This window comes from Chinchilla lanigera, unplaced genomic scaffold, assembly GCF_000276665.1.
Source record: "Chinchilla lanigera isolate Chin_1 unplaced genomic scaffold, ChiLan1.0 scaffold00009, whole genome shotgun sequence".
Lineage (NCBI taxonomy): Eukaryota > Metazoa > Chordata > Mammalia > Rodentia > Chinchillidae > Chinchilla > Chinchilla lanigera.
Window position 1 is genome coordinate 15594993 of NW_004955410.1, and position 27470 is coordinate 15622462.

The window sequence follows — 27470 nt, forward strand, 5'->3', positions numbered from 1 at the left end:
CCAAACCAGCCACTGTGGCTGCTGAGACTATATTTGGGCTCGAAACCAGATAACCTCTATCCAAGGCACTTTCTGTCCATTCTTCAGTCTGAGGACTCTTCTAACCTAAAGGCACTGCCATTAAATTGAATGGATCATAAAAAAGCACATATCTACATATCCCTATCTCTCTATCCCTAGCTATAGATATCTGTATCTCTAGAGCATATATCTATATATGCTTATTTACTTAGCTTTATCTATATCTCTGTATCTATATAGATATACAGATACAGATATAGATTTCCAGTTTGTAGCATAATCCTCATTTTCTTTAGTTTCTTGTGGATGTTGGCATTCTTTAAAAAGCTAAGTAAATAATGCTATTCAAATCTCTCTCATTATAACTGAAATTATTTTAATTAGCAAGAATTGTTGTACCATAAACACAGTCTAACAACCCCACAGCAGGTTTTTACATTATTAAAGGGTGATTTGCTCTAATAGCTTTCTGGTAAGAAGCTGCTTTTTTAGAACAAAAATAAGTGATCACTCTGTAACTGAATATTTCTTCTTAAAAAAATAATCTCTTTAGTCAGCAGATGAGAATTTTTCACATATGTCTCGCAAAACTTATGACATAGAACAAAATAATGATTACATTTCCCAGTATTAGTCATGTCAAATATTATGCACCTTTTCCAACTAAATGCTAGAATTTAACTCTGATCCTATAGGGAAAGCCAAAGCTCTCCGGAAAGAGGATCTGAAACTCATCCTCCCAAAGAGTTCAGAAAAATGTCTCAAAGGAAGTGAGTAGTTGGAGAGAACCATATTGCTGCTAGAAAACACCAAGAACTTTCCATATGGAGAAGAAGCTTAAGAGATTAGCTTCAAAGTGATATATTTGGTCCTTTAATAAGTATTCTTGTGCTGGTTGGAAATTGGAACATCTTTCAAAATGGTACAATTCTCTCTAAAGACTGTTTTCTTCTTCTTTTGCTGTGCTACCTGGGTTAGCCTTGAACTTGTAATCCTCCTGCTTCAGCCTCCCAAGTGCTAGAATTACAGGCAGGCACTACTACACCCAACTGTGAAGACTATTCTTGGTCACTGAAAGGAGCCGTATAAATTCTTCTCTCCAGTGGATATCGATGGGGCCATTGATTTTTTTATGCCTCTGGCTTATTCCTGCTGGAGACTACCAGAAACACATTGAGGACAAAGTATTAATTCTTTCACCCATGGAAATGATCTCTTATACCAACGGAGGCAATCAATCCAGGGACTGCATTCATTTGCTCACCTCCAAATGGAAGGCCTGTACGAAAGAAAATGAAGGCAACGGAAGAGAATTCCTCTGTGAAAAAGTCAAAGCTTTGCTTTGAGGTTATTGTGCCTGCTGGTGGGGAACGGCCAGGGTGAAAGCGTCCATCTAAAGCTTGCAGAGAGCATTTGGTGACTGGTCCCAAACAGGGACATACAGGCAGAGACATGGAAAAAAAAGGAGGATGAGGTTCTTGCCCATGTTGAATGACTGACAAAGCGGGCAAAAAGCGGGGCAATGTGGGAGATTTAACATAGGGGATGAGCACGTTCGAGGTTAGAAGTGACGGCTGGGGAGAGGTAAATGGTGGACCCACGGAGTCGGCTCATGGCCTGGACATCGCTGTCGGGTCTAACGACAAAAATTTTGGAAGAAAGTGCATAACGCGTGAACAAGATGTAACCTGGTAGGGGATGCTCAGGGCTCTCTATTTTTAGGGACTAATATTGGAGGTGGAGATGTAACAATTAAATTACAAGTGAGAGGGAAGAGGTGGGTGTGGTAAGGAAGCACACAAGTCAGATTCAGAGATAAAAACTGTACAGCAGGAAATCAGGAAAACGAGTCACAAGAAAATGAAAGTTGTGAGCTTTGAAGAGGGACTGTTACACAAAACAAAATCAAAAGACAAACCAATGAACCATGACAAGACTGAATCAAAGCAGGGGACAAAACAAAGTTTCAAAGTGCAGACAGAGGGAACAATACGGTATGATCAGCCTGAGAATAAGAACAACCGTATAGTACTCAGAATAGATGGTGACATTTTATCTACTCGGTAAAATGTAAGAAAAAGAAACCATGATATTGACAAATATAGAACTGGAGGCACTCATCCTTCTTGCATTTCCAAGTTGAGTAGAGGATATTATCAAAGCATTAATTTACCCTGTATTAAAATATGAAAAATGTGTATGGGCATTCCTGCGCTCTGTGGTAGAAATACTACTCTATTTAATAACTGGGTGGATGATACTTTGTATGAATTTTGATTTGCTCATGATAGTTCTGGTTTAGACTGTTATCCTTACATAATATTTAATTTTACTCTCAAAAGAGTCCAGCCTGGATGATACATTATATGGTCATCCTGGCTATGATGCAAACCTTAACAATAGGGCTGCTATGAATTCAATCTGCAAAGAAGCCATGAGTGAAAATTAGTGTGTTAAACAGAAAACTGCCATTAGTTCACAAAAGAGGAGATCAGTAATGTTTACTAGGATGTAGCCTGAATACACTGGGAGGAAAGAGAAAGACAGAAACGGAACACGGAAGGAAAAGGACCTCACTCTGGGGACGTCGTGCTTTTGTCTCAGGAGAGCAGCAGAGGGCTGTCTGAGCAAGCAGAGTGACAGCGGAAGCCAGTGTCCGTCCACCTCCCACCTAAGCCTAGAGACAGCCTGCGGACACAGTCACACCTGTGGGAATGGGCCCTGACTCTGGGCTTTCACTCAACCTGGAGCTCGCTCTCTTTCTTTGAAAAACGTTTCTGAACTCTTCTAAGTAACATTCAGGGAGAAAAAGTGTATTTCCCATTAATAACATCAAAGCCCACTATTTCTGTGAAGAAAGAAATGTTAGGATCAAGGAGGAAAGGGAAGCGGGTACTAACCAGAAGGCTAACCGTGCAGCCAATCTTTTTGCCATCTACCTCTCCCATTTTCATGCAGTCCCTAAAAACAAAAAGCAATGGTCAGAATGCAAAACTTCCTAGAGGAAAGCACAGTTTAGGTTGTCCTTCTGGGCCCAGAGACGCACACACTCACAAAGGTCAGACCCAGAGACAATTTAAAAGTGTTAATTTGGAGAAGGGCTTCAGGGATGACAGTCTGTGGTGAGGATGGGGAACCAGACACTCCACAGCAGCTCTGAGCAGGGGGCTTCCCTTCCAGGTCAAGCCACGACCTCTCCAGAGGCCAAGGGCCCCGGAAGCATCAGGACCTACACACCTCCTAACCAGCGGGGAGGAGCAGTGGGTAAGGCTGCCCATGGAGGAGTTTGGGGATTTTGCTCTTTAAATAAAAACACAACCACCACATATGTAAGTGGGATGCACTGCTTTCAAAGTCTAGATAATATAAACGTCAAAAAAATTAAATCTAGTTCGGGTAACAGTGGGTTTCATTCCCTGGCCCTGCCCCTTTTTAAAGAAAACAGCACGGTGAGCACAGTGATACGATCCTGTTACAGGGGCTCACCCTAAAGCTGCTGGTCCACTGTCTCCACTCTAACAGGGATGAACCCCAGAGGATTTTCTAAGGAGGGGAGGTGAATCTACACACCCAAAAAGATTACTGGTTTGTTTTTTTTCCCTAAAGAATAACAAGAAATCCAAGAACCCTCCCAGCTCAGCAAGAGTTTGAAAGAACCGTCCCCCCGCCAAAAAATAGAACAAAACAAGAAAGCCCAACGCAAAAACTCCGACCTAGCCTGTCAGAAGTCCAGTGTCTGATTATCAGTTCTCTGAGTGGTTAACTCAAGTGAAATGTTGACTACATCCTAGTATTTGATTTTCTAACTGGAGCACAGCATATTCGGAAAATGCAGAACTTGCCTTACCTGTAATCTAACAACCTCTCCATTAGGCGAGTTACAGTAGCGATTAATGAAACGCCACTTTCCCTCCATGTTTCCCGCTCAATTTTCTTTAGTAGACTGGAAAAGAAAGAACCCAGGGCATTTTCAACATTTATTTTTATCAGTCACCATGACAACCATTTTACTTTCATCAGTACCTTAAATGCCTTAGCAACCACCGAAACATCTCACAAGTAGCACAATTTGCAAACAATGTCTTACCTAGGATAGGGACCAAATAGTGGAATTCTAATCCAGGAAGCATTGACAAAGCAAATTGATTTTCAGATTATCCAAGTCATAAAATATGCATGCACGCACATAATCAGATTTTCAAAATATAAAAGTAACTTGCAGCTCAAACACAGTCTCTCCCAGCTCCTCTGTTACACTGAGGCTTGAGCCCTACCGCATCAAATAACACCGCAAAAAGCGAAAACAGGAGCACCTCCAAGTTTACTTTTCAGTAAGATCTTGCTTTATTCATAGGAAAACGTTTTCCTACCTCTCAGCAGAATGCATCTTCATCCAAGCAATTTTACTGCAATGCAACCGCTACAGGAAAATCCTTGTACAGGCGGTATGACGTTTTGCGTTTTTTCCTTTCTCTTAACATTTGCCCACTCAATACATATTGTACTCTCTGTGCACTCCACAGTTTCATTCATTTTGTCATTAATCACAGAGGATTGGCTAAGTAGTTGTTAGAGCAGATTGATGACAAGTCCTGATCCACACCTCTCCTCCCACATTCCCCTAATCTGAAACACCTTGGAGCAGAGGCACTATGTAAACACAAAATAATAACAATCATGGTAATGAGGCTCTGTTTTACTTTCGCTTCCCTCCCTGGCAAATTCACATTGTACTTGGCAAGGGCTTCCTGACTGAACTTTCCCAAAGATAAAAGAACACAGTCATGGTAAGATGAGGATATTTCCCACTCCTCCGAATTTAATGATCATTTCTGTCTAAAATCTTGTTTTCCTTTTATCTTGGCATCAGACATAAGATCGAGAGAAAATACTTCTTACGGATACAAACTAAGCATATCACATATGCACTTAGTGGAGAAAATAAAGATGAAAGAGGAAAGCTATCTCATCAAAGCTTTCATTTGTCTGTGGCTCTGTTCCCACCCAGTTTTCCCGCCCATCCCACCTCCTGGCTTTCTGTTAGCACTCCGCTGCCCAGTGTCCTGTCTTGTCTCCTCATCTGTTGCCTCGGTGGTCCTAATCATTTGCTCTTCTGGTTTATTCAAACTGTTTCCCAGATTAGCAGTGGTTGCGGGGTACAGAGACCGCGCATGGAACACAGGGAGCTTGCCCCCACCAGTCCTCCAAAGGGAACACCCCCTTGTTTATTTAAATATTTTCTTTTAAAAACCTCTGAACAGCACCTGCGTTAAGCTTACATGGCAAAATGGTATCAAACAAGTCCTCAAGTGAAAATCTGCCTGCCAAGGCAATGCAGAATGATGTAGAAATCTTTCCAAGTGACAGCCCACCCCTATATACTTTAGAGGCTAAAAAACAAAGAGCTCAAGGTAAGTAATAATTCTAAAAATACATGGAGACTTTTTTTTTATGAGTTTCATTAACTTGCAGAGCCACCCACTGCAGTAAGGAATCACAGCTACAAAATCCTCTCATCAGAAGAGGCAGAGCTCTGCACAGGCTGTGTTCCTAACCGACTCCAGGACGAAATGTTAGGGCTGAGTCTAGAACCCGGTTTGGCTGTGTTCTCAGCCAGGCTTGTTCCTTCTCCCTGGAAGCTTGCCATTTCCCGGTTTACCTAGTCCTACTGAAAAGGACAGGCTATCAGCAATGAGAGGAAACTATTTCTAGATAACTTGAGTAAGGCCAAACGTTTTTACTTGGACTATAATCATGCCCTTGTGCCTGTATTCTGAACCTCACAGACCTCCATGTGACAACATCAAGAGGTGATTTCTCATTGCTGGTTGATAAGGCTGGTCCAGCACATGCAGCGGACCCTACACACTGGGGAACAGGATGAAACATGGCACTGCAGGATGACATTCCTCACCAGGGCTCTTCCCCCCATACTGGGGATTGAACGCAGGGCCTTTGCATGGAGCTGCATCCCCAGCCTTTTATTTAATTTCATTTTATTATTTTTGAGGGACTCGCTAAATCACTAAGTTGCCCAGGCTGGGCTCAAGTTTTCAATCCTCCTGCCTCAACCTCCCAGAGTGCTGGGATTATCAGCCTGCGCTACCACACCTGGCTTTTCTCCAGGCTTTACTCCATAAGAGAATTGGAGGTGGGGAGTGGGACAGGGTTTGATTCTTAGTAACAGGATGATGCTGAGATCACCATTCTGAAGTATGCACCAGTGCTTGTGTGTACTCTTCTTAAGCAGTCCAAAGAAAAGAGCTAGATAGCTATGGCATGATGTTACGTAACTAATCCTTGTCCCCCAGCAGTCATTACGTATGTGACCATTAAACACAGGTCTTTGAAATAACGTGGAGTCACTGAACTAGAGCAGAGGAAGGAAGGGAGATGGATGTTACCTCTGCTGGAAGCCCTTGCAGAGCCCCGAGCATGGTAGCAGCCCCCCTGTGTGCTCCTGCAGCACAATCATTGCTACACCCCAGCCCCGCACAGGTTCCCCACGTGGATGGGTGGGGCTCAGCAAATAAGGGTGAACGCGTGAATCGGGCGACACCAGGACAAGCAGAATCTAGATCTGATGCTCTATTTTGAATATTTCATATTGTGGCCCGTGATCTCCAATTTCAGGGTTATCAAAAAACATAAATTTTAACTGATTTAGAAAAGATATAGTATGAATAAATGGAAATCATGGTAAGAGTTAAGGAAAGATGAGTTCTCAGGAAAGGAAGTACTGGCCACATTCAAATTCTCATTCCAAGGGGGCTATTTTGTCAAGTACTCCACTTTAGGGAGCAGTGAAGTACTGGTAGCCTTTTCAGCTGCTGCACAAATTTTCAAGAAATTTTAGACATGAATTACAGAGAACAATGGAATCTGAACCATAACGGCACGCATTCCTAATTCATAATGTGTACGCTGACTCACTGTGATGGCACTAATTCATTGCCATTTCTATAGCCCAAAATGGATGTTATTGTTTCTTGAAATATAGTTATTCACTCCCTTTTCTGAGCCTAGGTAGTCATATTTAATTATTACTTTAGATTTGACATATTCTCAATATGCTGATCATAAAAGCATGAAATAAAAATATTTATAGTAGTGTTTCTAGTAATATCCTAAAAGTCAACAAAAGAACAAAAATCTCCATTGAATGAATCAGGTCCCTTAAAATAGTCCTAATTACAGAGGCTTAATATTTTAATTATTGGTTTGATTCTAATGTCAAGGTACATCTTCAATTTCAAAGTCGCATTTATACACAAGCTATCTAAATTGCATGCTATCAGGCCTTTATGAGAGTAGATAAGAGGTACTACAGAACTATGCATGTATTTCTTAATCTTGTGAATTTATCATCAATAATTAAACACAAATCTCAAGAGATTCATTTCGTTGAGTGCTTTCTCATTTTAGTTCTTTGTTCAAACCAGGCACTAGTCACAGAAGTGAGAGCATTTTTCAAAAGCAATTTATTATATCGGATGAAGTTTTAATCAGAATTCTTGCTAAGCTCCAGCTGTCATGAAAGACAGACACTTTGTACACAAGAATGCACAAGGGCTTCGTGAATAATCATTAAAAGTTCTGGTTTAATTATAGTATTGGAAGAAACTGATGTTGTTCAGGGTTCAGTACAAAGTATATATTTTATAACTCACCACCACCATACGAAATCTCTATACCCCTTCCTAACTTCCTTTCAATGTTATTTTCCTGAAAGCCTCAAGAATGACTCTGCATCAGGCAAGGTGAAATCTCTCCACCCTATCAGTCACCAGTGTTTTTCAAGCCTATATGTTAATATATCCACTGTTGCAAATTAATGATCCTAAAATGAGTTACAGAATTTTGAATTTGGTCATCTAAAGCACTAAAGCACTAATCTCTAGTTCTAGGTGGTAAGTGAGCATAACAACAAATAAAAGTATATTTTGTAGAAGAAAAGCATACTGCTGAATTATGTTTGCACTCCTGGAAGAATTGCAAACACTTTCCAGGCTCAGTGAGCCATTTCTTCCTTCAAGAAGAAATACTCTGTAAGTACACTAGGTTTGAAAATAACTAAGATCCGTACGAATCCATAGAGAAAACAAGTGCCAGAGGCCAAGTCCACGGCACTGAACCATTCTCACGTGTCCTGTCTGGCCATTTACACAGTGGGGCAATACTTGGGACAAGTGTGTGACTGCGACTGTGACCACATTTTCCTGGTGGGAACACTCCAAAGTCTCCTCCTTGCAGCATTCCATTATTTCTTTCTCCTCCGTACAAATCCAAAACACTGCATTTACTAAAAATTACTTGCCTCTCCGATAGTCTAACAACAAATATTTAGGAAGCAGTTAATAATCCTGAGCAAACAATCAGTACTGATGGATCAAATCAGGCGCTGAAGAACAGATACAAAGGAGGTTAATTTTCCAACAGCTAATCAGTCAAAGAGGTCTTGCATTGGAACGCGCTGTAGACAAACATTACAATTACACCCCTGTTCTCCTCTCTCACTTATAACCCTACTTAAAATCATGATCCTGCAGCAAATTTTTATATTTTTATATTATTAGTCCTAAAGAGAGTGCGATTTGTTACGTAACACTCATGACTTGGCCACATCAGAGATTAAAATAAAGAGACACGTCTAATCATCGACATCACACGATCCATTTGCCAGAGTTAGGCAATTATGTTCTATTTCACACTGCACAAAGACAAAGCACTCCTGTGAGACTCAAGCTGTCCTTGCAGCAATCAGCTACAGCCATGCAGAGCAGCTCAGGACTAACACCAAATCCCCTCATGAGCAGCAACTTGAGACAGACATGTTACTCACATACTGTTGAAGAGCTCACGGTACGTTTCATCACCTTTGCCTTCTGACATCAGGCTGTCCAGTTTGTCAATTAACTTGGCTTCCACCTGAAACATACCCTAATATTACTCTCGTTTCCCTCCCCTCTGCCAGTAGGATTTCACAGCAAATTAAAAGATATTTCTCCACGCCGGGAAAAAAGCTGTAGTATATTTCGTGAAAGTGACATCACCCATGGTTAATAGCAGCCATTGCTTTGGAATTGTAGGGGGCTAATTTAGATGGCAGGAACATGACTTCAAACTCCTGGCTGGGTAGCTTTTCCTGCTGCCAAAGACATCTATCTATCTGTGATTTAAACACAAATGCTTGCAGTCCTATTTAAACATTTGAATCCTTTTTAAGCGCTATAAAAACTGGCAAGTCCTCTTTCTTTTTTCTTTGCAACACTATATGGGAAGAGCGTCAGCACACTGGGATGCCCACATACATTAATTTAAATCTTTGGTGTGTTTTATATCTGCTTTCCTTCCTAAAACATTTCGAGGTTGCACTAAATCTTTGTTGGAGTTGAGAACTTGTCCCATCCATGTACAGATGGTAAGAGATAGAAATGTTCTAAGTCAGCAATCAGCAGCAGAATAGAGAGAAAGGACATATTTCCTGAAAACTGTAGTCAAAACATTTATGTTTTCAAAGATGTAAATTCTTTGGAACTTGAATATCAGAAAAGGAAAAATATCCCTTCCTCTGTCTGAGGCATAAGAAGGAAGAGAAATTGAAAACGCTCTTACGACCTGAGAGTTCAAGCAATTAGGGACTGGGAGGGAAATTGATTTTGACATGGGACTGAGCCCAATTATTCCTTTAAATTAAATTGCAACCAAGGGATGAAGGAGGAGGAAAGTGGGTCCCTTCACCCAGTACAATTTTAGAAAGTCTAGCACTCTTGAAAATAAATATATACACTATATGAGTGAGATGCTCATGCTTAAGGTTCTATGTATGCAATCAAATCACTTGTATGGTTGGTTCACCATGATTTCTAAGGTCTAAGGAAAGCTTCATTTGGAGCTCAAAGGATGGCTACTAACCTGCGGGCAGGCAGGTTAGGGCAGTGAGTCTGTGAAGTCTGTGATAGTTAGGGCAGTGAGTCTGTGATAGTAGGCCTACTATCTCTAACTCAAGGGGCAGGGCATGGCAACAGCAGCCAATTCCTTCTGAGACCTGGCTTTGTACTGTGCCTGTCTTCTCAAAACAAGGGCAGCACCATTAGAAACCTAGTCATTGAGAAATGGTAGGTTCGTCCCTTGGGAATTTCCTTTGCGAGAATTTCAGCGCTGCTTTATCCTTTAAATTAATTCTCTATGTGTTCAGCTAAGAGCAATAAAACATACTGTGAATCAAATGCTCAAGGCTTAAGTCATTCACCAAATGCAACATGCAGACTATTGAGAGTTCAATGATTTTAAGAATCATTAACCCTCAGATTCCTCTCTGCTGTGTCCAGCTGGGAGCAAATAAAGTCTCTGTAAACTCTTAAATACAGACCTGGGCAATCAAAGATCTTTTCAGCTGAAAGGAATTAAACGGTTTCTCAGTGCCTCACTGCAGGCTCAGGGGAACATAGCATCAGGAGAAGCATCCAAGGCGGTGTGGTGTGGGAGGACAGGAGGCCTAGAATCTAAGCCTGCTGACCACGGTCCATTGCCCAACTCCGGTGGACTCGAGAAGTTCAGAGGCCCTCGAGGAGAAGCGAAGCTCCTTCAGCTGTTCCTACAAGCACCTTCTCCTACCTGTTTAAAGTTGCCACTCCGCCTCTGCTCCCAGTCCATCATATCATGGAAAATAGGGATCATGACATTCCGGAGATCTGGCTGGGGAATCAAGGTCACTTCTAGGAAGGGGCCGATCAGGGCTGGGATAAAATGAAGTTTGTGTTCTCCTAAATGGAATACAAAATTTAAGTTTCAGTATAGGTAGCCTTAAAATTTCATAAAATTTTACAAGATTTATTTAAAACTATTGCCACAAGAATATTCAGTTATATAGTTTCTCACTCCCAGGAAGAAAATACAAGACAATAACCCATAAAACACAATTGAAAATTATATACAAATTACTGAGAACTGGTTAGGTACATTATTGTACATTCATAAATTACAAATGAGGGGGAGGGCCAAAAATAAATTAGAAATGAAGCTGAAAAATGATACATGTGAAGGTTTTCAAAATAAGTGAAGAAGCAAGGTACAATACAGTATGTATAGGAACCTCTTTCATTAAAATTTTATAAATATGTATTTACATATATTTGATAATCTAGAAGATTATAGACCCTAATGTTAAAAAGCGTCATTACTTCTGGGTAGTATGACTACGAGTGATTTTTTTTTTTTTTGAGACAGGGTCTCACAATGTAGCCCAGGCTGGCCTCAAATTTATGTTGATCCTCCTGCTTCAGCCTCCCTTGTACTGGTATTAGAGGCATGTGCCACAACACCTGGCTACAAGTGATTTTGTATACGAAAAATTGTGGTCCTTACCTGTGTTATATAATTTTTTAATTTTAAAAACATAATAGACAACCTAAATAAAAAGCTCAGCGGCAGCCTCAAAAAATGCAACTATCTTCTGAAAAGCCTAAAGCATAACAATGGTGAACTCAAAATGCTGTATCACCAAGTACAAAAAGGTGTGGTACTGAGAGAGTTCACAGCAAAGGAAGAAAACGGGCAGCGTGGACACAGATAATCTCATGGAGAAGCAGGCACGAAGCCCACTGCTCTGACCTTGTGTGTTAAATCTCACGGAAGAGTTTCTATCTTTACATTAAGAATAAGGCTGCTGAACGAGCTGGTATATGCCTGTAATCCCAGCACTCTGGGAGGCTGAAGCAAGAGGATCTTAAGTTTGAGCTCAGCCTGAGGAATTAGGGACTTAAGACCCTGTCTCAAAATAAAAAATAAAAGGGGTGGGGAAGGCAGCTCAATGCAAAAGCCCTGGGTTCATACACACACACACACACACACACACACATACACACACAACCATGCACATACACACATGCAGACACACATACAACATGCTTGCCATGAAAAATACATCTCTTAAGAGCTAACCCTCAGCTTCATGGCTACTGCACACGACACTGGAGTATCCAATAAAAATCCCGCAAACAAGCTGGGAGGCTGAGTAGAAGACAACCTAGCTTAACAAAAGGGCATTTTCCTCCTGCAAGGGAGGAAAGTCAAGCACCTGTGGGCGCTGAGGTAGGATCTGGAAGGTGGGAGGGAACAGTGTATCAGGGACCAGCGTATCAAGGAGGTGACTCAAAGGAGGTGACTCACTAGTAATAACAGTGGTCACTTGTCACTCTGTGGCAGGCACTGCTCTGGCTGCTCTACACGTATAATTTCATTTCTTCCCCACAAAAAATTCAGGCAGTAGGACTACCACCTCCCACACAGACAGAAGGGAACTCAAATCCTGGGAAGTGAAACAACCTGCCCAAAACCCCTCACCAGTAACTAGGCTGGCCAGCATTTGAACCAAGCAAGCTGGCTCTTGTGTGAATCCTTAATCACTCTCCTATGGACGAGACTCGACGCGGGCTGTTACACTTGGCAGAAGAGTCGGATAAAGGAAACCTAATTAAGACTTAAACAGTAAAAGAAAGAAAAAGAGCTGGTAAGGATGGCTGATTTTTCATCCTCCAGTTGTGTGAGGGCAAGGGCAAGGAAGCAAATACAAACTTGGGTGGGAGGAAAGAGAGACTTCTTTCCTTCTGACTGGAGAATGTAGTCCCATATGCCACCTGGCTAGCAAGCTGTCCTTCGGGGAAAGTATTTATCTGTCATTCCTTGTGGCTGGGCATGGGGATGGGAAGCCCTCGCTCTCCTGCCTGGCCTCAGGAGTAGACCTGTAGCCTGAGCCTTGTGCAAACATCAGCTTTCTCCCTGGCCCAGGGATGGTTCCCGATGGCACAACACCCAGGGGGGCCAACGTGTAGTCCTTCAGAAAGAGGAGACAGGCCTGAAGCCAACAGGAACTCTTCCCCCGGGCAGGGAGAGGCTACAGAGCCTAAGTCAGCACACAGAAGGAAGGCAGTTAGGAAATGGTGAGCCCCGAGTTCTCTCTAGGAAACTGTCACACCCCACACCAGGTCTACCTGCAGGCTTCCCTGCTGCACAAATCGTGTATTTCTTAAAAAAATTTTTTTTTTTTGGTTTTTCTCCGGTACCAGGAACCGAACTCACGACCTTGCGCTTGCCAGGCAGTCACTTTGCCGCTGAGCTAAATCCCCAGCCCCCAATCGCGTATTTCTTTAACGTGAGTTTCATTTGGGTATTTCAGGCTTGGATTGTATCAAAGGCAACTAGCAGAGGTCTGATACACCAGCGAGGACAGAAGCTGGTCCCCTTTGTCAAAGATGTGCTGAGCGGCCTCTCCCCTCAGCCCTGGAGACCAGCACGGCAATGTGGAGATGCAGGCTCCCCGCTTCTGGCAGTTTGAATTCCCTCTGCATTTTCTGCGCTTTGACAGAAGCCGATGCTCGGAATGACCCTCTATTAGAGAGACCACAGCACTCCCTATCAAACGCCTGGCCATAGTCAGGGATGCAGTCCCAGGCTTCTGAGATATGTTTCAACAGGAGCTAGATCTCCTTCCCTCGGCTCTGTGTCCTGACTGCCCTACAGGACTGAGACGCTCATGGTCTCCGCTGGCAGCAGACCTGCTCTCTGTGTTAGCTGCTATGGATAGAGCATCCTGAGCCATCTGCAGTCTCTCATTCTTGGCACCGGGTGCCCGCTGAGACCTCACACCGGCAGGGAGTTACCTTTCCATCACAACTGGGATCCACAGCGATTTGCACCTTGGGCTTGGCTTCAGTGTGAATTAAAGTGCTCAGAAAAAGGGCTCCGCGCGTCCAGAAGGGGATTCAGCCCTACACGCAGTCTGCAGGCTCCTGCCCACTGCAAAGCCCTTTGATTTCCATCATTGAAGTCGTACAGTCCTTCCCTGTCTCACTGAGGTTTCAGCAGTGGCAACTTCTTTATCTTTTTTCCACCTCTGCATTACTTATCCATACCCATTATGCAGGAGGAAGAAACTTGCTTGTAATTCCGGTGAGTTCCTACCTTTATTTTTGACCCAGGTAATCCTTTGTCTTTCCCCAGAGACAGCTTTGTTATCCACATCAGAGCAAGAACACCTCAAAAGAAACCTCCTTGTTAATCTAACGGTGCCTTTCTCAAAAAAGAAAAAAAAAGAATCCTTTCAAGACCCACACACTCACTGAAACAGCAGCTCCTTGTTCTGGTCCCCCACATCGTCCCAACACACAGGTTTCACGCAGGTAACCAGCAAAGAGCACCTGCAATTTCTTACTCCGCTCTTCCCGTCAGGGCAGAAAGCAGAGCACCCTGAACTCACTCACTCTTGCTGTCACTTGTAAAAGCCGAAACCCACTGTTTATTCAAGTGAGAGAAACAAAGGCAAACAGGGAAGAGATTCCTGTCTGGGCAAAGGAGTCCTCAGATGAGAAGCCTTCCATCTGTCCCATGACCCTGCTCACACCGGCCACAGACACTGTCCTGCACAACCACCACACTGAAGGGACCATGACCCGCAGGGACAAAGGCCAGCTTAGCATTTGACTAGGAACCTCGGTGGGGTCTCTCTGCTCCCTGGACACTGTGGAGGACATCAATCTTTGCACAGATTTTGGATGTATGGGAAAGAGAGTGAAAGGAGGAATATACAATAAATTATTTCACTTGAAAGTACAGTCTCAAGGTCCATCCATTTAGCTATAAATATTTCAAGTTTATCCTTCTTCATGGCTGAGTAGTACTCCAGTGTGTAAAAAAGAAACCACATCTTTTTTATCCACTTGTCAGTTGATGAGCATGTGGGTTGTTTCCAAGATTTAGCTATTACAAACTGTGCCACAATAAACATGGGTATGCATATATTGCCATGGTATGATGCTTTAGACCATGCTCTTAAGTGAAATAAATCAGACACGTATGTGTAAATATTGCACTGTCTCTCTGGTGTGAGAAACTGAAAGTATAAATAAGAACCAAAATGTATGTTAAATATTGTGAAATAGGAAGTAATTGTTCAAAGGGAAAGGGGAAGTTGGTGGGGTGGAAGGGAAAAGAAAAAATGAGAAAAAAAGGATAAAATGGAAACAAAGCTTCATAAATAAGGAGGGTAAGAGGGGTTGAAGGGAGGGGAGGTGAATGGGAAAAAAAGAGCAACTAAGATATATCATGTACAGATACAAATTCTCTATCATGAATGTGATCATTATGAGTATCTAAACTATACCAACAAACTTCATTAAAAAAATAAATTAAATTTCCGACCAGCACAGACATTTCTCCCATGGCTCAGTTGGTACAATGAGATATAGAGCTACTATACTACTATCTTACTTTTTAATTATTCTTCAGCATCCTTTGTTTGTCTAATGAAGATCATCGTTAGTATGCACCTTGTTTACCACCATTTGCTTCAGAATTTTGACTCTCCTTTCAGAAAAATCTCATTTATAGACATTTTACAATCTAATCTTCTTTTCATAATCTTCAGTGTATACAAAATTAGAGAATAGTAAAACAAATACACAAACCCATCAGCTAGCTTCGTAATTATCAAGCTTTTTGCTAATTCTGCTTTACCTAACACCACGTTTTTTTTCCTTCGAGGATTTTAATGCGTGTCTAAGACATATCATTCTACTTGTATAGGACATTGGTACATGTCTTTACTATACAGGACGTTTTAGGTATATAAGAATCTCAGCGCCTTTCTCTTAAGTCAAACATTAATTTTTAATTAAAAATGCAGTCAGTATTAAATTTTCTCTGATGGCTTAGAACATGTCATTTATAATTGTTTATTGTAATCACAACCCAAACAAAGTCCATAAAAAAAGTCACAGAGCAGCAACACCTACATTTAAATTATTGTGCAAGAATGTATGAAGGGCCACCTTCCTTGCTGAGAACACACTTTAAGCACACAGAATCTGTGCAAACCTCAACAGGCTTTCTGGCCATTGAAAATTTAATTCCTATTGAACCAGCAAAGCCACATTTTGAGCTATGTATGGCAACAGCAAACTAAACTTCATTTAAATGATTTCTTTTTAAACCACGGATTTAGTATACTTTCCCCATCTCTAACTGTCAGCCACATGGTCTTGTTTTGAAGTATTTAGGGCACCTGCTACTTGGGCTGTTGGAGGTTTATATTTATGCACACAGAACAGCCTGCTAGGGAAGTGCTGAGTTTTCTACAGCAGTTCCAAGACACTGTGTTTGCAAATGCAGCACAGAAAGCCCACTTTATATTTAGTAAGAATGTGAGTTCACCCAAAAATAGACATAAAAAGTTTACCCTTGCCACAAGATGAGGTCCCAAAGGGGGCACACAGTAGGAAAGGCTAACTACTGTCTTTGCAGACTAGGCTGTAGGTATTGGTATACATTGGTAAAATTTGGTAGGGAAAATAGGCACCTTTTCCTCTTAACAGAATATTTTTAGTCCTTCAACTTAGATAATGAAAATCTGTGGAATGACTAGGTTTCAGCAAAGGTGGTCACTTACTACTAGTTGGTAGTGACTCATCAAAAATAAAAGATTTTACCAAAACCTCAATGTGATATTATCCCATTAGGCTGGTGACTATAAAAAAACGAGGAAACAGCAAGTGTTGGCCAGGATGTAAACTAGAATCCTTATGTTTTGTTGGTAGGAATGTAAAACGATGCAGCAATTGTGGAAAATAGTATGGTAGTTTCTCAAAACATTACAGTGGAATTACCATACGATGCACCAATCCTACTTCTGGACATCAACCTAAAGGAACTGCAAGCAGGATCTCAGATTTCCGTGCACCACCTCCAATAGATCTCTGGGCAGCCTTATTCCCACTGGCCCAAGGGTTTCCACCTAAGTGTCCACTGACGGATGAATGGATGAAAGAAAGTAACAGATTCCTATCAGGGAATATTATTTGACTCTAAAAAGGAAGGAAATTCCAATACATTTTAAAAACATGGGTGAATCTTGACAGTATCCTGCTAAGTGCAATACACCAGTCACAAAGGACAACTACTGCATTATTCCACTTCTGAGGGACCCAGGGTAGTGAGATTTAGACAGGAAGTAGGATAGTGGGTCCAAGGCTGAGGAGAGGAATGGAGAATTACTGTTTAGTGGGTATAGAACTTCGGCTTTGCAAGAGGAAAAGTTTTGTACATGAGCGGTGGTGGTGGCGCTTGGATGCCAATGTGAAAGTACTAGGGGCCGGGGATACAGCTCAGTGGTATAGCACCTGCCTGGCAAAGGTGAGGTTCTGAGTTCAATTCCCAGTACCAAAAAAAGAAAAGAAGCAATGTGAATGTACTTCCTCTGACTACACCATACATGAAGAAATGGTTAAGATGGTAAAATTGCATGTGCATTTTACCATAATCAAAAACATTTTAAAAATAAATTATTTTAATCATAAGAAAAGGACAGTGTGTCCAGTGCTCCACATATCCTGGGGACAAGGGGCATAAACCAAAGTTCCAACGCAGAGCCCGAACAGTCTCTGTCCCCAGGATCTCTTGTAGTTTCATGGGAGAGAGAAGTCCTGCCCCGCTTACTCACAGGGTTTTGCTCCTAAGCAGATGCATCTCTTGGGGCCGAAGCACAAACTAGCAATGCCACTGATTCATCCCTGTGAAGGGGAAATGGCTTTTAGGACTCTGCCCCAAAGACCGAAGACTAAGAGGAGAGAGAAGTTATACTCATTTGGCCAAGTTCTGTGCTTAATACACACTAAAGGATCCAAAGACTTATTTAGGAAAAAGTTTCAACTTTTTGTAATTCAATAATTATCATAAAAGCACATTTAGTGCTACAGATCACTTGTTATATGATTTTAGACTTCTATGTCTAGCACACACAACTCAATGTCTACCAGAGGATGACTATGGTTGAAAAATAACACAAGATACCTAAGCAGTTCTAGGTCTCAGAAAGCTGGCAAGATAAGTCACAGATAAGTCTGGGGGGTACAGTAATCAGATTTCAAAGTCCTTCAGCTTCATGTTTAAAAGAAGTTAAGCCATTACAATTCATGTGCCTTTCCCCACTTGTCCTCAGCAGAATAAAACAAACAAACAAGCAAACAAATAACGCATTGCTCACTCACAGAAAACAGACGCTGCCATCTCAAGCCATGCTTGGACACGCCAAGAGAGGACACTGTCATGTCATTAGTTCTCAACTCAAATAGGTCAATCGTTTTAATAAATCCCGAGGAATTAAAATGCAATAATAATGAATTCCAACAACTTGTATAGTTCACATACCAAATTAAATATTGCCAGTCTCTAGAAAGAGATCCTATGCCAATGAATTTTAAAACAATTTAGTTTTTAAATATTTTTCTTTTCTGTACAACCAGACCTGTGCCATCAATTTGCTAGAATAATATGCTCTATCCGCTGTGGCAGGTTAACAAAATTGGATCTAACAGTCTCTTAGCAACTGCAGATGCTTTCAAAGTCCTTTGGCTATGCTCTTTATGACACAGGTCAGTGGCTGGAATTTTGTTTTTTAGAGCGGGGATACTTCAGTTAATGTTTCATGAAGCTTAATCTAAATTGATGATGATTCATAGCCTCAATCAGAATTCTAGAAATTCTGAATTGTTACAGTCCCAAATGCAGAAAGGTTAGCTCATTGCTAGAAGTGATGTGTATAATGTTGGAGCAATGCTAAATTCTAAAATTTATCATTAATAATGAAACATACAAATGTAAGGTGATTTTACAGATTGACATCAATTTAAAGAATTAGTTGCGGCCTTATTCAATGCCATAATGTTAATTACTTTCTACAGATATCTGTATTGATTAAACATCTGGTTCAAATGCTGCCACTGGTAAACTGGCCTTTATTTCTTCACTTATAAGTAGAACGATTAGCTGTACAATGGAAGTGGCTTCTCTTTCCATCACTTACCGAGGTTTTGCCACATGCTAAAAATTTCACAACCCATTGTCACCCGCATGTCACCATACCTGTAATAGAAAAGAGGTCAAGCCTGATACAGAGCCTCCAGAACAAAGAAGTTTTTGGAGAATGCAACCTAACATTATGGATTAAATAACAAGATGTTTTTAAAGATGTTTAGTATGTTTATTTCGGTGCCTTGAAATCAAATCTTTACATAAACATTTTAGTGAAACAGATGTTTCATAATTTTTGTTGTTGTTGTTGCTGTACTAATTTTGAGTCCTGAAAGATTCAAGACAAAAGATTCCCATACAAATTACTTGCTGTCCCTTTTGTCATTGCTTTTCCATATGTGATTTCCAGTTATGGACATTTTGATCTGTGAATCATTTGGATAAACACCCTTTAAAAGGCAACATTTCCCACCCGATTATACACTGGTACTTACTTTTCTAATACCTTTTTCTTTTTGGAAGGTGTGAACATTTCCAGCTGCAGACACAACTGGTTTATAAAAATGACTGCAAGGTAAAAGTAGGAGTCCCAGATCTAAAACAAGAACAACATAATTCAAAAACTACTGTGTTACAGTGGCCTGATATCTTGTCTATGCTTCAAAGGTGTTAAGTAGATGGAGGTTAAGTTGAAATAAGCTTGACCATGACTTGATCACTGTCAAAGCCAGACATGAATACATGGGTTATCATTATAGCAGTCTCTCTATTTTGTGCAATATATGCTATGCATTTTCTATGGTAAAGAAGCAAACTAACTAAATGAATATTAACTATTTAAAAATTCCTTCAAAGCAGAATCCCAGGCTCCATGAGCTCTCTGGTATATGCTAAATGGTAGATGTTTTGTTTCTCTTGTAATGTGTCTGAGTATCTCCAGAGAGGCTGCAATATAAGATGGACTACTTTATTCCCGTGCAAATTCACTTTTGGAGCTCCTTTTAATACAGAACTTTAAAAAATGTATATACTTCTTTGGATATGCTAGTTGCCTTAAGACAGTATTCAAAGGTTCTTCGCCCAGACAAATCTTTTGAGTCTAAATTTTCCTACAACAGATACATCAGAAAGTGAGCAGAATGAAACTTCCCCAAATAAAGTTACTAAAAATCATGTAGGACACAGTGGAAGGAAACTGTGTCTATACTGATACCATGCAAAATTAGACAAATAACAAACCGGAATACAACAAAGAGTGTTTGTAACACGTAAAGTGCTCTTACAAATAAAAAGACTATGACTTGTAAGATTTGAACTTTAGTCAGTAACTAGTAACTAGTTAACAACTAATAATTAGTAAATACAAATTAAATGGGAAAACAGTTTTCCCCTTCTGTAACTGTGAAAAACAAAAATGAAAACAACAAAATAACAAAAAATCTTGCTTCTTCTCCTATACAGAGAAACAGGTAGTTATTATAATTTGTATCACCTTTAAGTCAACAATTCCACTAGCAAACATTTATCCAAAGAGATAATTAGGGGCATATGCCAAGCTTGATTGTGTAAGGATGTACATAAAAAGGGTAATTTATAAAAATTAAATAAAGAAAAAACAAGTATCAAAAAGTAGAGCTCTGGTTGTTTGATATATCACTATATGTTATAATTTAGAGAAAGAGGTAACCATTAGAATTCCATTAGGTAACCGTTAAATTTTTTATTGTATTTCAGCTTTTTTGTATTTTCTACATAACCAAGTAGCAAGTTTTATTAAATGTTGTAAGAAAAATGGTCAAAAAAGAATAAAAAACAAAATGCCCAAATAGAACCTTGCCCGTCTTTCTTTTCCATTTATCACTTGCCACTTAAAAATACAGTCGTAAGAACTTACAGGCTCCCTGGTATATCACTGTATATTACATAGAGAGTTCTGTCTGAATCTCACTAACTTTGCGTATTTTTTAATTAATCCAGTCTGAAACACTGGACACTAAAGAAGTTCAGAAGGGAAGTGTTTACTTTGTAAACTTTTTCTTCATATAAACCATATTTTTAAAAAGTCTTGAAAATATTGTGTTCTAAGTTGCCTTTGTCATGCGTTGAAATTGTACAGGAAAGGGCAAGAATTAAAGTTTAGATTATCAATGAAGAGCTATCTTCCTTTAAGCAGTAATTTCTACTAGGCTGACAAACATCATAGCCCTACCTTGTCCCCCAAAATAATGAAAACTGTTCTCGTGTTATTCAACAGTTAAAACTAATATAGCCCAGGAAAAAAAAAAAGTTGGTAATTTCCTAAAATACAGTGTGAGTCTTTTAGCCTGAGACAGAATGGATACTTACCTTATAGTCAAAGTTCTCATTTAGGAAGTTTTTACGAAGTGCATCTGAGAGGTACAGAACTGTTGTGATAATAACACTAGAGATAAAAAGAAAACATTTTAAGTTGAAAACTTCACCTTAGTGAAACTCATTTAATAGATAAGAATCAAAAGCAAGTGAGATAAAAGAAAACCTCCTTCAGTATGCACTTGAATGTTAGATAATTCAAAAGAGAGAGACACCAAGCAAAAAGGAAAAAAAGAAAATTACTAAAGTCAGTTTCTTTATAAAATGACACACAGAAAGATCTATATGAATTCACAAGACTCAGAAATACATTAATATCTTGATGTCTTACATGTTTTTTATTAATTTCTGAACAAAGCAAAATGTTTAATACCAACCTAAAACTCCATCTTTGACTATTACGAAGGACAGAGAGCCTAAGATAAAACAGGGCAGAGTGACAGGCTGTAGCATGTGTTTATTAGATGCATTCCTGCTGTTCTTCCCCATTTAAGGTGCTGGAGTGCACATGAGAGCTAGGGAAGGAAGACTCACTCTCTCAGGTGGACAAGACTGCTGCTTAAGAAATAACAGTGACTAAAACTGTCTATAACCCGGGACTAAGCCATGTGCAACTGGAAGTGTCACAGGCATTCTCAGAAAGGGGCACTGCCAGGACAGGACAGCGGGAAAGTCTAACTGGGGCCCATCTACAGTCATGTGTGTCTTGTTGGGAGACTGGTGAGCACTGTTGCTTAGTTCTAAAGTTCTGCAATTTGTTCAAAATCTGCTTGTTTTTATAGCCAGAAGAGTATACAGTATGTTCAAAATTGAATATGTTTCCAATTTAATGTCAGACGCAACTTTATATTGAAAGAAGATAAGTCATCCCCTGAACTACTATAAACTAAACACCAACATGCAATGCTTGGTATTTAAAACTTCTCTGGCCTTTTCTGAGATACATGCATGACACAGTGTTATGATGTAGTGAGCCTTATCACAGGATTTAGGCTTGAAGGATACAGTTGTATGACCCTAGATAGAACAACACAAAACAAAACACCCCACCAACTTTGCTCCTTGGTTATGGTACTAGTACAACAGAAAGTAGATGAACATTTACTAATTAGAAGACTATTTATAGTCCTTGAAGGATCTATAAATGCTCATTATTGCTATCATCTGCTGGAAAATTCACTATTACATCCTTCTTGGGGACTAGGAAAACACTAAGAGAGCTAAGGGGTTGGGTAATTGAAGGCAGAAGTTCAGGCAAGAAGTTCTGTCATGATCAGGAACCATGTTATATGCATTTATATTTTATATGTATCATTTATATCTTCCAAAGAATCTTGCTGTGAAAGTTATGTTTAAGAAAATCCATGAGACTGAGGATTCCTGTGGTTTTTTTCAGCCCCCCAAATAGCTGATATCATCTGAATTTCATATTAAAGAGATAAACCAGTGCAAATGACTGTACAAGGTGGCAATTTTCCATAGACTCTAGCAAAATCAATGATAATTGAAAAAAAAATCATTGAGGTTCCCAAAATATTTTACTCAAATTTTACTATGTGAAACTAAATCTTAATTATTAGAAAATGAAATGCTATCAGGTAAGGAAGGGGTTCTTTGTCTTCCATCCAGTAAAAAAATCACTGAACTGATAGGTTTAAAGAAAAAAATATTTGAAGGTGTTAGGTGTGTTTCTCAATGGTAGAGCCCGTGCTTAGCATGTGCAAGGCACAGGTTCAATCATGAGCACTAAAACACAAAGGAAGTAAAAGGAGAAATTTATCCTTTAGTGGTTATAGGCACAAACTTCCTACTTTGATGTTCAGTAGAGAAATAAGCACAATTCCAGTATACCTGGGTTTTACACAGAAAATCACCTTCTGGCCCATAACTCCAGCTTGGACTGTTGTTCAGAAATAATAACCTCTAGTGTCAGTGAAACAAGGCATAGCTGGGAGTTAAACAATTTGGCCTCAGGTCCTAGAAGGGAGCTGACAAACAATCTTCCAGTGGAGAGGTTCTTCTGCTCAAGGATTAACAAATTGGTATTTGGTATTTATATGCTGGGTCCCAAACACAGACACACACAATATTGATGGCTTCTGGAACTACACTTGCTGGTAAACAATGTATGTCTGAGGTCTTGCTCCGGAACAGCGAGTCTCAAATGGGCCATGCACTGGAATCACCCGGGGTTTGGAATACAGATGTCTGGGTCACAATCACAGAGAGCTTGATGCCTAGTCTGGGGTACAAACTGGACCTGAGTCTTGTCCAAGCTTCTGGGTGACTCTCACAGGTACCCAGAGCTCAGAACCTCTGTTTCTCAAATTTTAATGGGTACCTGTGACTTAATTATGACCTTGAGGCTTGAGACTGTGCACCTCTAACAGGCTTCAGGTGATGCGAATGCTATTGGTCCCCAGAACACTGCTGGGAGAGCAAGGCCTGAGGAGCTGCATCAGAAAACCACCTTCCAGCATATTCTACTTCAGTATTCTTCTGACTTCTAGAGGTTCAGCAGATTCACATCATTCTTTAATTTGACATGCAGACTGTCTTAGTTACTTTTCTCTCATTGCCGAGACAAAATACCTGATGTCCAAAATTGAGGAAGGAAAGGTTTATTTAGCTCACAGTTTGTGGAGGTCCATAATCAGCTAGCTACAGGGCAGAGTGGTACATGGCCGAGGGCAATAGTTCACGGTGGCAGAAAACAGCAGAAGCAGTAAGAGCAAAAAGGGAGAAGCGGAGAGCAAGCCTCTTTCCCTCTCTTATATTGTATGCAAGCTACCCGCCCCAGGGCAGGTGGAGCACTCACACCCATAATCCCTGTATTGGACCATGAATCAATCAAAAACTCTAGAAGCCTGCCCAGTGACCCCATGAGGCTCTGGGGTACAGTTAGACACAAACCATAACACGGACCTTATTTCTAGATTGAACACATCACCCTCTTGCCTGCCTTGCTTTCTCACTGGACACAAAGAGGTCCCTGGTGTCAGGGGCTTTGGAAAATACTGAGACCTGAAGAAATGTTATAAAACCAAACTACAACTGTGAAATAAAAATTAAAAAACATTCTATAGAACGTAATGCTGAATTTTATGAACTGTCAATTTGATATTTATACACTTTTTCTTCTGTTAGACAACTACAGCTTACCTCTGGTTACTTCACAAGAATTCTTAAATATGCATAAATGCTGAGAAATCACAACTAATCAAAATTAAGTGATTTCTCTGCAGGCCAATAATTTAACAGATAAATGTACAAAATGCTTATAATTTTTTTCTTTAGCAAAAAATATCTAATGTGGCAGATAGCTCTATTTAAAATATTTGACATTATGATGAATAGGACATCCAAAAGTAAGACTTCTTAGGGTTACAAAGACCTTGAACGACTCTACTTCAAAAGCTTCATTTAATGCCTATAACTTTCACGCCTAGTCCCAGAGGCAGCTCTGGAGCTGTCCACAGTAAGTCATCTATGGAAAGGGACCTCTCACAGGTCCCCAAGCCAGCTAAAAGCAGTTATATATTACTGCCTCTCCACTGTGCTGGGTAATTGTGGAGTGCAGGGACTTTCTTTATTTGTTCCAATTTATCTAAAACCATGTGGCTCTTCTGGCTTTATTCTTTTTCCCCTGATTCAGTTTCTGAATACCAGGCTATTTCAAATCTCAGGGCTCCCACTTAATAGCTGAGCAAAGTTTGCAATCTGCTACCATGAATGGCCATATCACTGATTGCTGCCACAGAAATTCAGACACAAGAATTATGTGTGACAACCATAATCTATGCCCATGGAACAAAACAAGAAAAGGGGACCAATGCACAGGGAATCAGCTATTATTCATGGCTTTCCAGTTGCTACCTCATTGTGCAATTTAGGAATTATGCTCAGTCAACCCTATTTGTCCCTGTCAACTCTACAGCCCCCCACAAAACTCATGTCCTATAATTTATTCTTTTGAAAGCTCCCCCAACCTGGTCATCTGCTTAAGCACAAACCTAGCTCCAAAAACTCAGACATGGACCAGCAGAAACACTTTGTGGACAAATGGAGTCTCAACAGTGTTGACGTTCACACACTGAAGGACTCAGAAAATCTAAATGTAGAGTGCAACTTTACGACAACCTGGTGGGTTAACCAGAACAACAGAAATCAATGCAAAGACACTTAGCAAAGGTGAAATCTTAGCCTTCGAGGGGATTCATCCAAATGAGTGCGTCTCAAACTTCAGGATGCATGAAAATCATGTCCATCTCCCTCCTCAGCTCTGTCCGTCTCTCTCCACTTCCTGGCCACCGTGATGTGAGCAACTTTCCTCCACCAGGCCCTTCTGCAATACCATTTCTGCCTCAGGGCCAGCTGACCACAGACTGAAACCACGGGCCCTCTTTAAGCTGTGGGTGTCGGGCATTGTGTGTCCATGTGAGACAGTTAACTACGACAAGAGACATATGTGCTCGAATGTGGAAAACACTGCTATCTGGGGAATCTGGCCTTGCATATTACTGTATCACCCATGAAGTGCCTCGTCTACTAAGTGTTTGTTGAATGACTGTAGCTTCCTTACTACATTTGAATCGTGCTTTGTTAAACTTTACCAGATTAGATCATTCTAAAATGTGACGCTTGTTTGAAGAAGACACTGTACTTAGGCAAAGCTGATCCATGGATGGGACTAGGAAAAGGAGTGACTTTGCTTTTTGTCAGTGAAGCAGTGCAATGTGGGTGAGGAAAAGAGAAAGATGAAGACTGAGGTGCGGTGATTCTGAAATTCTCTTCATCAGTATTGCACAAGGAAGTACTGGTAGGACATCAGTCTGGTGGCAACAATCTCTACTCTGATGCAATAGGCCTGGCCCTACGAAAGTCCTCCTTGCAGGTGTCTGTTCTCACCAACTCCCCACAAGTCACCCAGAAATGCAATGTGCAAGCGATTCTTGCATAAGCATTTGCAGTAACTATTTGATACATGCATCATAGTTCCAAGTAGTTTTGATAGAAGTCAGTATCTTATTCCTCCCATGCTCACTTGTGAGGCTCACTGCACTTTAAGGATAAGCATCCTCCATAAGAACAGACCAACAGCAAGTGTGCCAGTGGGTGTTCCACAGATATCTACTGTGCCACTAAACCTTGCGGGCTTGCTACTGCAAAGCCCGTCTTCCTTCCTGTCACTGTGGACATGCTGTCACTGCTCCCGCTTGAGGCACAGCTTCCTTGGTGTGTGCAGGTCAGTGCTACTGTACATGTGGTAAACCTTCTTCACGGAGAAACTCTTACACAAAAATAATGCCAGAAATAATGACACACAAAAACACTGTACAATGGGCTTATTTTCAGGTGCAGCTCACTGTGAGCAGGAAATGGAGAATTCTTGGACTTGTGTGCGCCACACTGAATCCAGTACCACCTCCCCTTGCCGACCAAGGACAGCCTTCCCTTCATTAGCCCTGTTTTCTTTAGCATCATTCATATTTCCATATTTCCAGGGCCATCCCTGCTGCTCAATCAGAATGCTACCATACCCATAGTTAGAGAAGATCCCTAGTCCTGGATCTCCTTCCCAACACAGCCCTACTTCTTTGCTCCCTTTTATAAGAAAACTCTTCTACAGAGCTGCCGACAACCCTCACCCAGTTCCATGGCCTCAAATCCTATATACTCATAGCCCTAGCAAACGTCTCCAAGCCCAGCCTTTGCCCTGGCTCTAGTCAAACACATCTAGCTTTCTTTTCTATATCTCTACTTGGGATATAGAAGAGCATCTGGAATTTATGTCTGATACAGAATTCTTCCATTTTGCCACCCCCTAGCCCCCTAACACTCTCTCTGGATTTTGCACCTACATGAATGACACCACAGTTTATCTTTTTGTTCAAACCAAAATATACAGACCATCTTCAATTGCTTTTTTTACTCCCATTTATAGCCTGGTCATCTTTATCTTCAAATTTGATCTTCTCACTACCTTCACTGTTATCCACTTACCCAGGCATGAGTATCTCTTACCTGGATGGTTGCAATGAGCTCCTAACTGTTCTCCCTGGTTTCTCTTTTGTCTCTTACCCACCAATACCTGGGCCATGTCTTCCCCTTTTGTTTGGTTCCTTTCTTCCCCACACTAACAATCTCTTAGTTCCTCAAGGGGTCCATGCTTCCTCTGACCACAGGACCTTTGGATAGGCTTTTCCTACTGATGGGAATGTTCTTTTTTTGCTGTTTGCATGTCTGACTAAGTTTCAGCCCCTCATAAAAGACCTTTTCTAATCTAGTCCAGA

At 40.7% G+C, this 27470-nt stretch overlaps 1 protein-coding gene across 1 annotated transcript in view; it reads right to left on the reverse strand.

The window, feature by feature from the left end:
- The window catches only part of Dock4 (dedicator of cytokinesis 4), a gene marked incomplete in the record, with an annotated part of 287342 nt that overhangs the window by 46952 nt on the left and 212920 nt on the right, over positions 1-27470 (reverse strand). Inside the window, 8 exon segments of the mRNA XM_013510564.1 lie at positions 2922-2982; positions 3869-3964; positions 4109-4135; positions 8864-8949; positions 10639-10787; positions 18878-18936; positions 19320-19420; positions 21172-21247. Coding sequence (XP_013366018.1) covers positions 2922-2982; positions 3869-3964; positions 4109-4135; positions 8864-8949; positions 10639-10787; positions 18878-18936; positions 19320-19420; positions 21172-21247 — 655 coding nt within the window.